This window comes from Solanum lycopersicum, chromosome 4, assembly GCF_036512215.1.
Source record: "Solanum lycopersicum chromosome 4, SLM_r2.1".
Lineage (NCBI taxonomy): Eukaryota > Viridiplantae > Streptophyta > Magnoliopsida > Solanales > Solanaceae > Solanum > Solanum lycopersicum.
In genome coordinates this window covers 20,892,916-20,908,070 of record NC_090803.1, presented here as the reverse complement: position 1 = coordinate 20,908,070, position 15,155 = coordinate 20,892,916, and the positions used below count along the sequence as shown (strand labels likewise).

General features: G+C 37.2%; 2 protein-coding genes across 2 annotated transcripts; both read left to right on the top strand.

Moving 5' to 3' along the window:
- The first annotated feature begins 4,919 nt into the window (after positions 1-4,919).
- Positions 4,920-8,443, top strand: LOC138347997 (uncharacterized). The gene is made up of 5 exons (XM_069296603.1): positions 4,920-5,290; positions 5,386-6,323; positions 7,166-7,771; positions 7,863-8,063; positions 8,166-8,443. Exons 1-5 carry the CDS (start codon positions 4,920-4,922, stop codon positions 8,441-8,443), a joined length of 2,394 nt encoding a protein of 797 aa, XP_069152704.1.
- A 451-nt stretch (positions 8,444-8,894) lies between these two features.
- On the top strand, positions 8,895-9,284 carry LOC138347996 (uncharacterized). The gene has a single exon (XM_069296602.1). The coding sequence runs from the start codon at positions 8,895-8,897 to the stop codon at positions 9,282-9,284; it is 390 nt and encodes a 129-aa protein (XP_069152703.1).
- The last annotated feature ends 5,871 nt before the right edge of the window (positions 9,285-15,155 follow it).

Genomic DNA, 15,155 nt, shown 5'->3' with positions numbered 1-15,155 from the left:
TTTGTAAACCCTAATGACTGATACTCATATTACTTTTCCCCTAATACATCTTATAAAACCACCATTTGTAAGCATAAAAATATACAGATAGGGGATAAAGACTGTAACTCTTACTCTAAGTTAGCACCTCACAACTTCTTTTGTTGAACTCAATCTTATAGGGAAACATTAACAATTAGTGATAAGATGTTTGGTTGTTAAATCATTTAACACTTGCTTTTATGTGTGTTTTGTATGTAATCCAACATCAAACAAGGAGTAAACATTATTTGCTATACAATTGAACCTTAATATAGTAATGATTACTAATCACCCCCTTTGCTTTAAAGACACAAGAGATAACTGTCAAAAACATACCTAACTAATTTATTTTGTTCATACCTAAATTGTTGAGGAGTGTGAGTTTTAGTATGAAACTCATACCTAAACTCAAAAAAGAGGATAGGTTGTAACAATCATAAAAATCGAATAAATAGATACTTAAGGTGATTTAATTATTAATTAAAAATCTGAAATTTTAAGGGCATAATGGTCCTTTCACGTATTAATTGAAATAATCAGATTTGTATTAATTTAATTTAAATCCTATTTGAATAAATCTTGAATTAAGACTCCTAAACCTATGCTAACAATCTCCTAATTACGTTTATCACCTCTCCACGTTCAAAAGAAAATAAAAAAGAAACCTCTCTTGCTCTCTCTGTCAAGAATAACATGAAGAACAAAAGTTTAACCAAGTTTCTTCACACTTGAAGAACTCAGACGAATTTTAAAGAAAAACGATGTTAATCACACGTTAGGCCTACGGAGGTTTGTCCGTCGAAGTGGTGTTGACATTTAGAGGGTTGGACGTGATTTTGGAGGAGGTTCGGGGAAGCAACATCAACGTTTGAACATCGATTAAGGTATGGGTTTCTCTCCTGGAATTCTTTCTACAAGAGTATTTTCCTTCGAACGATTCTCAAGTCTTGAAAACTAAGGTTGTTTCCCTTTGTATGTCCTTGTCATTATCTCCCAAACGAATACATAGGATTGGTATATTGTGCTTCTAGATTTAGGCATGAATGATGTATTTATATTAATTGTGAACATGTTTTATGTGAGGGAAATTACGAAAACGATATTCAAAGTGTAACAAGAAAATTTGGTGTTGTGTGTGTATTGTGGGCAGTGGCTTTAGCCACTGTTTTGGGGTCAAATGTTCATGTGATTTTAGTGTATTTTATGTGTGTAATGTGCGTATAATATGGTGTTCATTCTAAGGAAAAATGTTGGGTTGAATACCACTCTTTTAGCTAAGTAAACTAATGAAAGAGGTGAATAAAAAGCAGTGAAGACTAAAAAAAAGAAATCCAGACTTCATACCCTCCCATAAGGCTAAATTTTGAGTTTTAAAAAAAATGAAATAAAAAAGTGAGGTCAATGGGAATTGAACCCAAGATCTCATATGTTGAGAAGGCTGAAAAAAAAGAGGGGCTAAGGGGAATCGAACCCCTTAGCTGCTGGTTATTGCGAGGGAGAAAAGAAAAAGGGGAAAAGAAAAGAGGCTGGGGGGAATCGAACCCATGGCCACTGCTTTTCGAGCGAAAGAAAAAAAAAGGATCTGGGGGGGGGGGGGAGTCGAACTCGCGACTAGGGGAAAAGAGGAGGAGGAAATTAATTCAGCAAATAAATGGAAGGTGTGGGATTCGAACCCATGAATTCTAGGTACGCGCGAGAGAAAAGGGAAAATAAGAAGGAAGAAAATTGAGAGGCGTGGGAATCCAACCCACGACCTCAAGGACTGAAGCAGTGATTGAAATAAAAAAAATTATAAGGGGGATGTGAGGGTTCGAACCCACAACCTCCCTTCCCCAACGAAAATTAAAGGAAAAATGAAGAGGTTATGACGGTTTGAACCCACAACCTCTTGATTTAGGCTAGATTAGGCAATAAGAGACTAAAAAAAAATTAAAAAGGGATTGTGGAGGTTCGAACCCCCAACCCTTTGGTTAACTAAGAGTAAACTTAAAATGGAAAATTAATCCCTTCATGCAATGTTGAGATTTAATTTACAATTTTAATTAAAATAGAAAATTAATTCCTTCATGTAAATCATGAGATTTAATTTAGAATTTTAATTAAAATATAAAATTCATCCCCTCATGTAAATGTTGAGATTTAATTTAGAATTCTAATTAAAATAGAAAATTAATCCTTTCATTAAAATGTTGAGATTTAATTTAGAATTCTAATTAAAATAGAAAATTTAACCTTTCATGTAAATGTTGAGATTTAATGTAGAATTTTAATTAAAATAGAAAATTGATCATTTTATGTAAATGTTGAGATTTGATTTAGATTTCTAATGTTATGAATATTAGAAATAAAATCAATGAAAAATATAAATGATATCCAAGTGATTCAAGATTTGGGTTCCCGTGCCCAAACTTTTGTATTGACACATAAGTCATACGTGAGTAAAATATTCAAGAATAATGTCATCTACTTAGATCAAAAATCAAGATCTTGGCATATTTACAAGATGCATAAGTCTTGTAACACATAATCTTAGGAAAGTAAGAATCACTTAGCGAACTATAATAGAAGCCCCATGGCTTGCATCTATAGACACATAAGTCTAACATACGTTCAAAAATTAAGTGAACCTAAGATGTACGTAACAAAATGATGAACCTTAGGAGGGTTGAGTATGAGTGTAAGATACACGAAATGGACAAGTGCATTGGCATATGATGAGATGAACTATGAAATGAAGAAATGAACATTCACATAATAAGAGGTGAGTAATTATGAAAAACAAAGGTGATAATAATGAAGAATGTGGCGAAAATCATGATGTGAGGCTAATGTATATGATGAGGGCAATATCAAATGAGCCTAAGTAAATATTACAAATACGTACTCACCAATGAGAGTGTAAGATAATGAAGAGACCATTCTCTATGATCACTCTTATGATAATATTGAGTTTAAAATACTTAATAATAATGATGAGATGAGAAATCATCTAATGACCTATGTTTCCTCATACTAGAAGACAACTTCCATGATGTATGAGTTGAATGTAATGGAACTTTATACTGAGCACCGATAGTCTAGCTATGAGCGGTGATGCCTTCTTTCGGGAAGGGCAAAAGTTATCGTAACTCTCATGAGATGAGACTGTCCGGCTTGCCGGGTATGCGTCTCCATACATCTCCTAGTCTTTGAACCTATACTGCCAATATAGGGATTTAGAAGGGTCAAATTCCCATATATGCTAGCATGTTACTGAGTCACTTTGGCTGGTGATTCCATCTCTTTTTGGTGAGGGGGAGACACTGGATTACATGATGCTCACATGATTTATGACAGTTAATGTTAAAGTTCTCAATAAATGAATGAGGCCCGCCTCAAATAAATCGTATAAAGAGATGAATGATACCGAAAGTGTTAGGATAGGATAATCAAGAGGTGAGCTAGATTCAGGTAATGACATTAGGCTATTCCTAATCATTGCATAGCAAACCCGATGAAAGTCTTAAACTACATCCTAGGTATAGATGGTGTTCACACTGACCTATGAATGAACTGGAATGAATACGTATGAATGGATGAAGCAGACTCTGTGTTTGCTAAAGAAGGCTCCCTAGTTGAGGTCCCATATGTTGAGCCCTCATTTTGGAAAGTCTTAATGTCAAGTCCATGATAACAAGGTCTCATGGCATATGAATGAATAATATGAAAGAAGCTATGTGTTATATGTTATATGCCATGATACGTGCTATATGAAGATGTTATGTGTTGTATGCAATATGATAATTATAATGATATATGCTATACTCATGACATAACTTTCCCAATCTCAATTTGGCAAATCTACTGACTTGGCTTCCAAAAATCATGTCGTTAGGAAAGAGATATTCTTTTTCATGAATGTCCTTGGTGTGTGCTTTCATATGCCCATACTTAGTACAAGTGTGTATTAATTCCATACAAACATCTATTTTTAGGTGAAGACACAGGTGGGCAGTAGAGCTACAGGTATGTTGTTGCAGTTACCCGGACGTCAGCATTCATCCGGAGTTTGGTAGGTCCTCATGCTTTCGAGGATGCTACTGTTTTATATTCTAGCGTAGTTTTAGAGTTGAGCTAGTGGAGCATGTTCCACTAGCGTTTCTTTCCCTGTTTTAGTTCAAACTTTGTATTGGTGCAATTTTGGCTATTATACAAATAATACTTAATGAATTATTTCTTTCAGTTGCTTATCTCTTTAATGTTAGATGGTTGATGATGAACGATTATGAAATGTTAAGAATGTTTAGCAAGTATTTTTAAAGAATCAAAAGTTTCAAATTTTCCGCTAAAAATTAACCTATGTAAAGTAAGGATGACATAAGTAGACTTATTTTCAGCCTCTAAGAGGTTAACGATGCCGGTCTTGTATTGGGTTTATAATCCAGTCGTGGCAAAGTTTTTATTAGAGCACTAGATTAAATTCTGTGAATAATAAGTTTACATCAACCACATTGAGTAGTTTCTAAGTCATGATAGTGAAGTGCACCACTACCCTGGATTAGAAAATGCATGATGCGTATGAAAAATTTCCCTTCTTCTAATCTTATTGTGCTTTTTCTAATGTCTGAATTCTTTGTGTTATGAACGTGTCTAACATCAATCCTTGTTGTTTTCTGAGAATGAACACTTGGAGAGCTAAGGGTCGAAGGTGGGGAGGAGCAGCAGTTAGGGGTAATCAGAATCCACCCCAGGCTCTAACTGAAGGAGTGACCATGCCAGTTAACCCAGCTGGGTTGAATGATGCTGAGATGAGGGCATATCTAGCCCAGATGGCACAGGCCATCACGATGCAGGATCAGGCTATTACTTCCTAAGTCAACCGGCAAGATGTTCAGAGGGAGAACCCATCAGTTTGCAACATGGCCGACAGACTGCGAGATTTCACGAGGATGAATCCTCCTAAATTCACAGGGGCTAAGACTTTAGAGGATCCTCAAGAGTTTATAGATGAGGTGCATAAGATCCTGGTGTCTATGGGGGCCACTGATATTGAGAAGGCTGAGCTGGCTTTCTACCAGCTCAAAGATGTTGCACAAAGTTGGTGTAAGATATGGCAAGATATTCGTGTCTTAGGTGGAGTGCCAGTCACCTGGGAGCTGTTCAAGACAACATTTCTGGAGAGATTTTTCCCCAGAGAGATGAGGGAGGCCAAGGTTGAGGAGTTCATCAACCTTAAACAAGACTCTATGACGGTCACGGAGTATTCCCTGAACTTTGTGAAGCTATCAAAGTATGTTACTTTCTTTAGTATTTAATAGTAAGAATGGGGAGAATACTGAACTTTGTTGATATCATCCGGTATGTTACTTCCTTGGTTTCTAACAGCAAGGATGGGATGAGCAGGTTCCTCATAGGAATCAATGGATACTTGGAGGAAAAGTGTCGGTCTACGATGCTCCATGATAATATGGACCTTTCCAGGTTAATAATGCATGTCCAACAGGTACAGGATAACCGAAAGAGGAGAGATGTTAATTTTATCAGGAGGCCTAGGCTTCAAGATCAGGCAGGTCTCACCCATGGAGGCCATAGAAACAATCTTGGAATCCGTGAGCAACCCAGATTCAAGAATGGGCAACAGAGTTCTTGGAATTCTAACCCTCAGAGGAGTACAACACCTAGAGGAGGCAGACTTGAACCCAAAAGGGTCAATGGAGTTGGGATGCAGCGTCCTAAGAAAAATTATGCTAAGTGTGGCCGAGCTCAGAGTGGAGAGTGCAGACAAGGCACTAATGCCTGCTTCGATTATGGTAAGAGTGAACACATGGTCAGAGATTGTCCACAGAAAAGAAGTCAGGCTGGAGGTAATGCTCAGCATAGGCCTAAACAACAGAGTGCACCAGCAGCCGAGCCTCCCAAGAGGAATAGAATATTTGCCGTGAAGGGCAGAAAGGAGCAGGAGAAGTCCGCTGATGTGGTCACAGCTTTGCTGCAAGTATTTTCAACTTCTGTTTATGGTTTACTTGATCCAGGGTCTACGCTTTCCTTTGTGACTCCTCTTCTTGCCCTTACTTTTGAAATACTACCTAAATTTCTACATGATCCTATCGTGGTTATTACGCCTTTAGGAGAAAATATAAGAACTGATAGGGTATACAAGGATTGCCCAATAGTTGTAAGTGGTAAGACTTTGTGTGCAAACTTGATTGAGTTACCCATGCATGATTTTGATATTATTCTTGGCATGGACTGGCTTCACAATAGTTATGCTTTCTTGGACTGTCGTAGTAGAGTGGTGAGATTTGCTTCCCTGATGAAGAAGAGTTAGTCTAGGAGGGTTACAACTCGAGTTGTCGTAATCCCTTGATTTCAAATCATAGGCTAATAAAATGATGTCCAAGGGGTTATTATGTAATCTTGTGAGTGTTAATGATTTAAATCATGACATTCCTTCCATAGACTCAGTGCCCGTAGTGAATGATTTCCTAGATGTATTTCCTAAAGATTTGTCTGGAGTCCCTTCTCTTCGAGAGATTGACTTTGGTATTGACTTAGAACCCGATACTAAACCAATCTCAATTACTCCTTATAGAATGTCTCTAGCAGAACTCAAAGAGTTATGCAGTTAAAAGATCTCACTGATAAGGGTTTCATGCAGCCGAGCATATCCCCGTGGGGTGCTCCAGTGTTGTCTGTAAAGAAGAACGATTGGACCCTTAGAATATGTATCAATTATTGACAGCTCAACAAAGTCACTATAGAAAATAAGTATCCACTTTCCAGAATAGATGATTTGTTTGATCAGCTCCAAGGGTCTAGTTTCTTCTCTAAGATTGATCTTCGTTCAAGGTATCATTAGCTTAGGGTTAGGGAGAGAGATATCCCAAAGACAGCCTTTCGTACCCGCTATGGTCACTATGAGTTTCTAGTCATGTCATTTCGTCTCATGAATGCACCTGCTGCATTTATGGACCTCATGAACAGAGTTTTAGTGAATACCTTGACTCTTTCATCATAGTATTCATTGATGACATTCTCATATACTCTAATACCAAGGAAGAGCATGACCAACATTTGAGACTAACCTTCTAGGTACTTAGACAACATCAGTTGTATGCCAAATTCAGCAAGTGTGAATTCTCGCTGAGATCAGTGACCTTCCTAGGTCATGTTGTGTCTAATAAAGGTGTAGAGGTGGACCCTAAAAAGATTAAAGTTGTTAAGAACAGGCCAAAGCCTCTTACTCCCACCGATATCCGTTGCTTTCTGGGATTGGCTGATTACTACCGCAGGTTTGTGGAGGGTTTTTATTCCATTGCTTCCCAACTTACAGCTTCAACGAAGAAGAAGACCATGTTTGAAGGGACGGAGACTAGTGGGAAGAGTTTCCAAGATCTCAAGGACAGACTGACTTCAGCCCCGGTGCTTACTCTACGTAAGTGTGGTGAGAATTACATGGTTTATTGTGATGCATATAGGGTTGGTTTGGGTTGTGTTCTTATTCAGGCTGGTAAGGTGATAGACTATGCTTCCATACAACTCAAGGTTCATGAAAAGAATTATTCCACTAATGACTTGGAGTTGGTAGCTATGGTGTTTACATTGAAGCTGTGGAAGCATTATCTGTATGGAGTGCATGTGGATGTGTTCATGGATCATAAGAGTCTCCAGTATGTGTTCACACAGAGGGAGTTGAATCTACATCAGCGTGGATGGTTAGATTTGTTGAAGGATTATGACATGAATGTGCACTACCATCCAGCTAAAAGAGGTACACAGACTGGCCAGATTGAGTGTGCGGTTGGTTGACTCTATTAGTGGGGGTGTTTGTGTTCACCCAAGTTCTGAATCATCCCTTATAGTTGAATTCAAGAAGGGTCAGCATCTTGATCCTGTGTTGATGGAGTTGAAGGACTCAGTGTTGTTAAAAATGAATGAGTCTTTCGCTTTGGGAGATGAGGGCATACATAGATATCAGGACATGTTGTGTGTACCAGATTTGGATGATTTACGGACAAGGATTGTGGCAGAGGCCCATGGTTTCAGATGTTCCATACATCCAGGTTCCACCAAAATGTATCATGATCTTAAGTAGATTTATTGGTGGGATTGCATGAAGAAGGATATTGCAGAATATGTGGCTAAGTGTACTAATTTTCAATAAGTTAAGGCACAGCATCTTAAGCCTGATGGTCTGACTAAAATTATCGAGGTTCCGACTTTGAAGTGGGAGTCCATTAATATGGACTTCGTGGTTGGTCTTTCGAGGACGAGGAGGCAGCATGACTCTATATGGGTTACTGTGGACAGATTGACTAAGTCTGACCACTTTATCCCTGTGAAGTCTACTTACAGAGACGAGGTTTATGTGAGACTCTACATTTATGAGATTGTGAGATGGCATGGGATTCCTTTGTTTATCATTTCAGATAGAGGAGCTTAGTTTACTTCACATTTCTGTAGATCTTTCAAGAAAAGCTTGGGCACGCAGGTAAAACTTAGCACTGCCTTTATCCTCAAACAGATGAGCAGACAGAGCGCACCATTCAGACATTGGAGGACATATTGAGAGCCTGTGTGATTAACTTCAGAGGTAAGTGGGATGACCATCTACCTTTGATAGAATTCTCGTATAATAATATCTATCACTCCAGCATTGGGATGGCACCGTTTGAGGCATTGTATGATAGGAGGTGTAGATCTCCAGTTGGGTGGTTCAAGGTTGGAGAGTCATCTATTTTGGTCCAGAGATCATTCATGAGGCCTTGGAGAAAGTTAGAGTTATTAGGGACATATTGGCTACTAGTTACAGTCGACAGAAATCATATGCAGACAACAGAAAATGGCCCTTAGAATTTAATGTTGGTGACCAGGTTTAATTGAAGATATCGCCTATGAAAGGGGTGATGAGATTTGGTAAAAAGGAGAAGTTGAGTCCGAGGTATGTGGGACCATATGAGATCCTACAGTGTGTGGGTGAGGTGGCCTATAAGTTAGCATTAATTGCGGAGCTAGCTTCTGTTCATCCAGTCTTTCATGTCTCTATGTTGAAGAAGTGCCTAGGTTATCAAGCATCAATCCTACCTGTTGAAGGTTTAGGGGTTGGTGAAGACTTGTCTTATGAGGAGGTACCTGTTGAGATTTTAGACAGTCAGGTCAAGCAGATGAGGAACAAGGAGATTGCCACAATAAAGGTATTATGGAGAAATCATCTTGTTGAGGGTGCCACGTGGGAGGCGGAGGTCGACATGAGAGCCCACTATCCTCATCTTTTCAACTCTTAAGGTTAGACTTCCTACTCGTAAGGCTATAGTTCCTTATCTCTTTGTATTTTGTTGCTATTGGCTGACTGTGCATAGCGATTAAGTTATGGTCTGATTGGCATTACGATGTGTAATGGTAGTGTCATTATGGGACGAATGTTCCTAAATAGGGGATAATGTAAACAATCCTAAAAATTAAATAAATATATACTTATGGTGATTCAATTATTAATTAAAAATCTGAAATTTTAAGGGCATAATGGTCATTTCACGTATTAATTAAAATAAATCAGATTTATATTAATTCAATTTAAATTCTATTTGACTAAGTCTTGAATTAAGACTCCTAAACCTATGCTAACACTCTCCTAATCACGTTAATCACCTCTCCACGTTCAAAAGAAAAAAAAAGAAACCTCTCTTGCTCTCTCTGCCAAGAATAACGTGAAGAACAGAAAGTTTAACCAAGTTTCTTCAAACGTGAAGAACTCACACGAATTTTAAAGAAAAACAATGTTAATCACACGTTAGGCCTATGAAGGTTTGTCCGTCGAAGTGGTGTTTCCATTTAGAGGGCTGGACGTGATTCTGGAGGAGGTTTAGGGCAACAACATCAACGTTAGAACATAGATTAAGGTAGGAGTTTCTCTCCTGGAATTTTTTCTCCAAGAGTATTTTCCTTCAAATGATTCTCAAGTCTTGAAAACTAAGGTTGTTCCCCTTTGTATGTCCTAGTCATTAGCTCCCAAACGAAATCATAGGATGGGTATGTTGTGCTTCTAGATTAAGGCATGAATGATGTATTTATATTAATAGTGAACATGTTTTATTTGAGGGAAATTACGAAAACGATATTCAAAGTGTAACAAGAAAATTTGGTGTTGTGTGTGCATTGTGGGCAGTGGCTTTAGCCACTGTTTTGGGGTCGAATGTTCATATGTTTTTGGTGTATTTTATGTGTGTAATTTGTGTATAATATGGTGTTCATTCTAAGGGAAAATGTTGGGTTGAATACCACTCTTTTAGCTAAGTAAACTCATGAAAGAGGTGACTAAAAAATGAGTGAAGTATTAAAAAAAATCCAGATTTCACACCCTCCCATAAGGCTAAATTCTGAGTTTTTTTCTTAAAGAACTAAATAAATAAGTGAGGTCAATGGGGATTGAACCCAAGACCTCACATATTGAGAAGGCTGAAAAAAGAGAGGGGCTAAGGGGATTCGAACCCCTTAGCTGCTGGTTATTGAGAGGAAGAAAAGAAAAAGGGGAAAAGAAAAGAGGTTGGGGGAATCGAACCCCTGGCCACTGCTTTTCGATCGAAAGGAAAAAAATGGGTCTGGGGGAGGGTCAAACTAGTGACCTGGGGGAAAGAGGATGAGGAAATTAATTCAGCAGATAAATGGGAGGCGTGGGATTCGAACCCACAACCTCCACGTACGCGCGAGAGAAAAGGGAAAATAAGAAGGAAGAAAATTGCGAGGCGTGGGAATCGAACACACGACTTCAAGGATTGAAGCAGCGATTGAAATTAAAAAAAATTATAAGGGCGCTGTGGGGGTTCGAACCCACAACCTCCCTTCCCCTGCGAAAATTAAATGAAAAATCAAGAGGTTGTGGGGGTTTGAACCCACAACCTCTTGCTTTAGGCAAGTATGGGCAGTAAGAGATTAAAAAATATTAAAAAGGAATTGTGGAGGTTCGAACCCCCAACCCTTTGGTTAACTAAGAGTAAAATTAAAATAGAAAATTAATCCCTTCATGTAAATGTTGACATTTATTTTAGAATTCTAATTAAAATAGAAAATTAATTCCTTCATGTAAATGTTGAAATTTAATTTAGAATTTTAATTAAAATAGAAAATTAACCCCTTCATGTAAATGTTGAGATTTCATTTAGAATTCTAATTAAAATAGAAATTTAATCCTTTCATGTAAATGTTGAGATTTAATTTAGAATTCTAAATAAAATAGAAAATATATCCTTTCATGTATATGTTGAGATTTAATTTAGAATTATAATTAAAATAGAAAATTGATCATTTTATGTAAATGTTGAGATTAATTTAGAGTTCTAATGTTATGAATATTAGAAATAAAATCAATGAAAAATATGAATGATATCCAAGTGATTCAAGATTGGGGTTTCCGTGCCCAAACTTCCATATTGATACATAAGTCATACATGAGTAAAATATTCAAGAATAATGTCATCTACTTAGATCAAAAATCAAGATCTTGACATATATACAAGATACATAAGTGTTGTAATACATAATCTTAGGAAAGTAAGAATCACATAATAAACTATGAAAGAAGCCCCATGGCTTGTATGTATAGACACATAAGTCTAACATACGTTCAAAAATTAACAAAACCTAAGATGTACGTAACGAAATGATGAACCTTAGGAGGGTTAAGTATGAGTGTAATATACACTAAATGGCCAAGTGAATTGGCATATGATGAGATATGAAATGAAGAAATGAACATTCACATAATAAGAGGTGAGTAACTATGAAAAACAAAGGTGCTAATAATGAAGAATGTGGTAACAATCATAATGTGAGGCTAATGTATATAATGAGAGCAATCTCAAATGAGCCTAAGTAAATGTTACCAATACGTACCCACCAATGAGACTGTAAGATAATGAAGAGACCAGTCTCTACGAACACTCTAATGAAAATATTGAGTTTAAAATGCTTAAAACTAATGATGAAATGAGAAGTCATCGAATGAGCTATGTTGTCCTCATATTAGAAGCCTGCTTCCATGATGTATGAGTTGAATGTATTGGAACTTTATACTTAACACCGTTAGGCTAGCTATGAGTGATGATGCCTTCTTTCGGGAAGGGTGAAGGTTCACGTAACTCTCATGAAATGAGACTGTCCGGCTTGCCGAGTATGCGTCTCCATACATCTCATAGTCTTTGAACCTATACTGCCAATATAGGGATTTAGCGGGGTTAAATTACCATATACGCTAGCATGTTATTGAGTCACTTTGGCCGGTGATTCCACCTCTTTTCGGTGTGGGGGAGACACTGAATTTCATGATGCTAACATGACCTATGTCGGTTAGAGTTAAATTTCCCAATGAATAAATGAGGTCAGCCTCAAATGAATCATATAAAGAGATGAATGATATCGAAGGTGTTAGGATAGGATAATCAAGAGGTGAGTTAGATTCAGGTAATGACATTAGGTTATTCCTTATCATTGCACAGCAAACCCGATGAAAGTCTTAAACTACATCCTACGTATAGTTGGTGTTCACACTGGCCTATGAATGAACTGGAATGAAATACGTATGAATGAATGAAGCAGACTCTGGTTTGTTGAAGAAGGTTCCCTAGTTGAGGTCCCATATGTTGAGCCCTTATTTTGGAAAGTCTTAATGTCAAGTCCATGATAACGAGGTCTCATGGAATATGAATGAATAATATGAAATAAGTTATGTGTTATATGTTATATGCCATGATATGTGCAATTGAAATTTGTTGTATGCAATACGATAATTATAATGATGTATGTTACTCTCATGACATAACTTTCCCAATCTCAATTTGGAAAGTCTACTAACTTGACTTCCAAAAGTTATGTTGTTAGGAAAGAGCTATTCTTTCTCATGCATGTCGTTGGTGTGTGCTTGCATATGCCCATACTTAGTACAAGTGTGTACTAATTACATACAAACATCTACTTTTAGGTGCAGGCACAGGTGGGCGGTAGAGCTACAGGTTCGTTGTTGCAGCTACCCGAACGTCAACATTCATCCGGAGTTTGGTAGGTCCTCGTGCTTTCGAGGATGCTAATGTTTTATATTCTAGCGTAGTTTTAGAGTTGAGCTTGTGGAGCATGTTCTACTAGCGTTTCTTTTCTGTTTTGGTTCAGACTTTGTATTGGTGTTATTTTGGCCATCATACAATTAATACTTAATGAATTATTTCTTTCAGTTGCTTATCTCTTTAATGTTAGAAGGTTGATGATGAACGATTATGAAGTGTTAAGAATGTTTAGCAAGTATGTTTAAAGAATCAAAAGTTTCAATTTTTCTGCTAAAATTTAACCTATGTAAAGTAAGGATGACGTCAGTAGGCTTGTTTGCAACCTCTGAGAGGCCAACGATGCCGGTCTCGTCTGGGGTCTAGATTCCAGTCGTGACATAGGTAGTGATAGTTTAAATATGAAACGTACTCTCAATAATTTAGATGTAAAGCTTAAGAAAAAGGATATAGTTTAAGAATGTTAAGAAACAACAATAAAGTAGGAAGTGGGCTTAGAAATGCAGGAACAAAGTTTTTGCAAAAGGTATTGGATGTCATATCATCTCTCTTTAACTAGAGTAATATCCTCCATGTTAATTTTTTCCCTTTTAGCTAACTTCTTCAACAAACTCATGCTCCCTAGCTGTAATATCAAGAGCAACGAACTTCTCACATGAATGATATTATATCCAATTGCCGTCAGTAAAATTGCACAATTTGTTTGTACAAACAGAAAACCAATAAAACACAACTACGCAATTGGAACATGACAATAACATGTCAAATGACCAGACCCTGCATTCTTAGTTGTCTTATGCAATTGGAACATGACAATAGCATGTCAAATGACCAGACCCTGCACTCTTTGTCATCTTTCAGAGAAAAATATGTACTGTGGCTCCAACTTAAAAACAAGATATGCGGGTGGCTCCATGAATGGATCTATTTTTCTGGCAAGGTCCATTGAAAATGACAATAACACTGGCCTTTTCCATGTAACAAGAATCCATATGTAATCTGGTTCAAATCCAACCAAAACCTGATACAAGAGCAGTTACATATTTCCTTTTATCATAATTAACGATATACAAGTGCAATTACATATAACAAAGCAGCTTAAGAATGGATTCCTACTTTGTACGCCTAGTAATAGTCTAATAGAATCTATTCTATTGGTAATGATACTGCTGATCATGATCTGAATCTAGAGCGAAATTGTGTGATTCCAAGGAACTCCTGAGGCGCCAGCCCTCAGGTTCATTCAGGAACTGATTTGACTCTATATAACTTCGAGACACACAGTCACTTTGATCAACTTTGCATCACCTCGATCTTTCAATGCAGTTAGAAAATCTCTAGAAATGATATCCAGCACCTTTCTGAATTGTGTCTTATATCCTTTGTGTAGAGCAAAACCTACCATATGGTAACCAAGACATTTTCTTTTAAGTCCTACCCACACTTCATCAACTTAAGAGGAGCTAATAATGTGCTTTTTCACTTACTTCAAGAAAAGCCTGCACTGCAGCTGCGGAGTATAAATTTGCAGGGAACACATTTAAGAATCTGGCTATCCTTGCCCAACCTTCTCTGAGGCCATCCAAGTTTTGGCAGCCGTCAACTTCAGTCTACCATGAAATGCAGTTTACTACTAAATAAGTTAATATAAGAAATGATTAAGGGAAAAAAAGCTAGTTTGGTCCCTGAAATCTTGTGAGAGTTTTTGTCCTTGTACTATTATCCTGAGCACATCTGACCTCCAATTAAACAAACTGAGCAGTTTTAATCCCATCACCAAGTAAATTTAACAAGATTTCATATTCAACTAAAGGAAAATAATTTGGGATTTGGTCATTTCCAGCAAACCTCAGGAAAAAGCTCTGAACCAAGAAAACATGAGAAAATAAGTTAGAAATTCACTTATTTTCCAAGAAAACATTTACTACTAAAACATTTTCTTTCATACCTAACACACTCTAAAAGATGATGGGCACGAATTATAATGATTATATGCATATTTGGTATTCCCTTTATTATCAAGTTGAAAGCATCGATGTGTCAAAACTGCTGATGTCGCTACTGACTGAAGTAGGAAGAATGGCTAGGTTGTTAGAGAAACTAAAG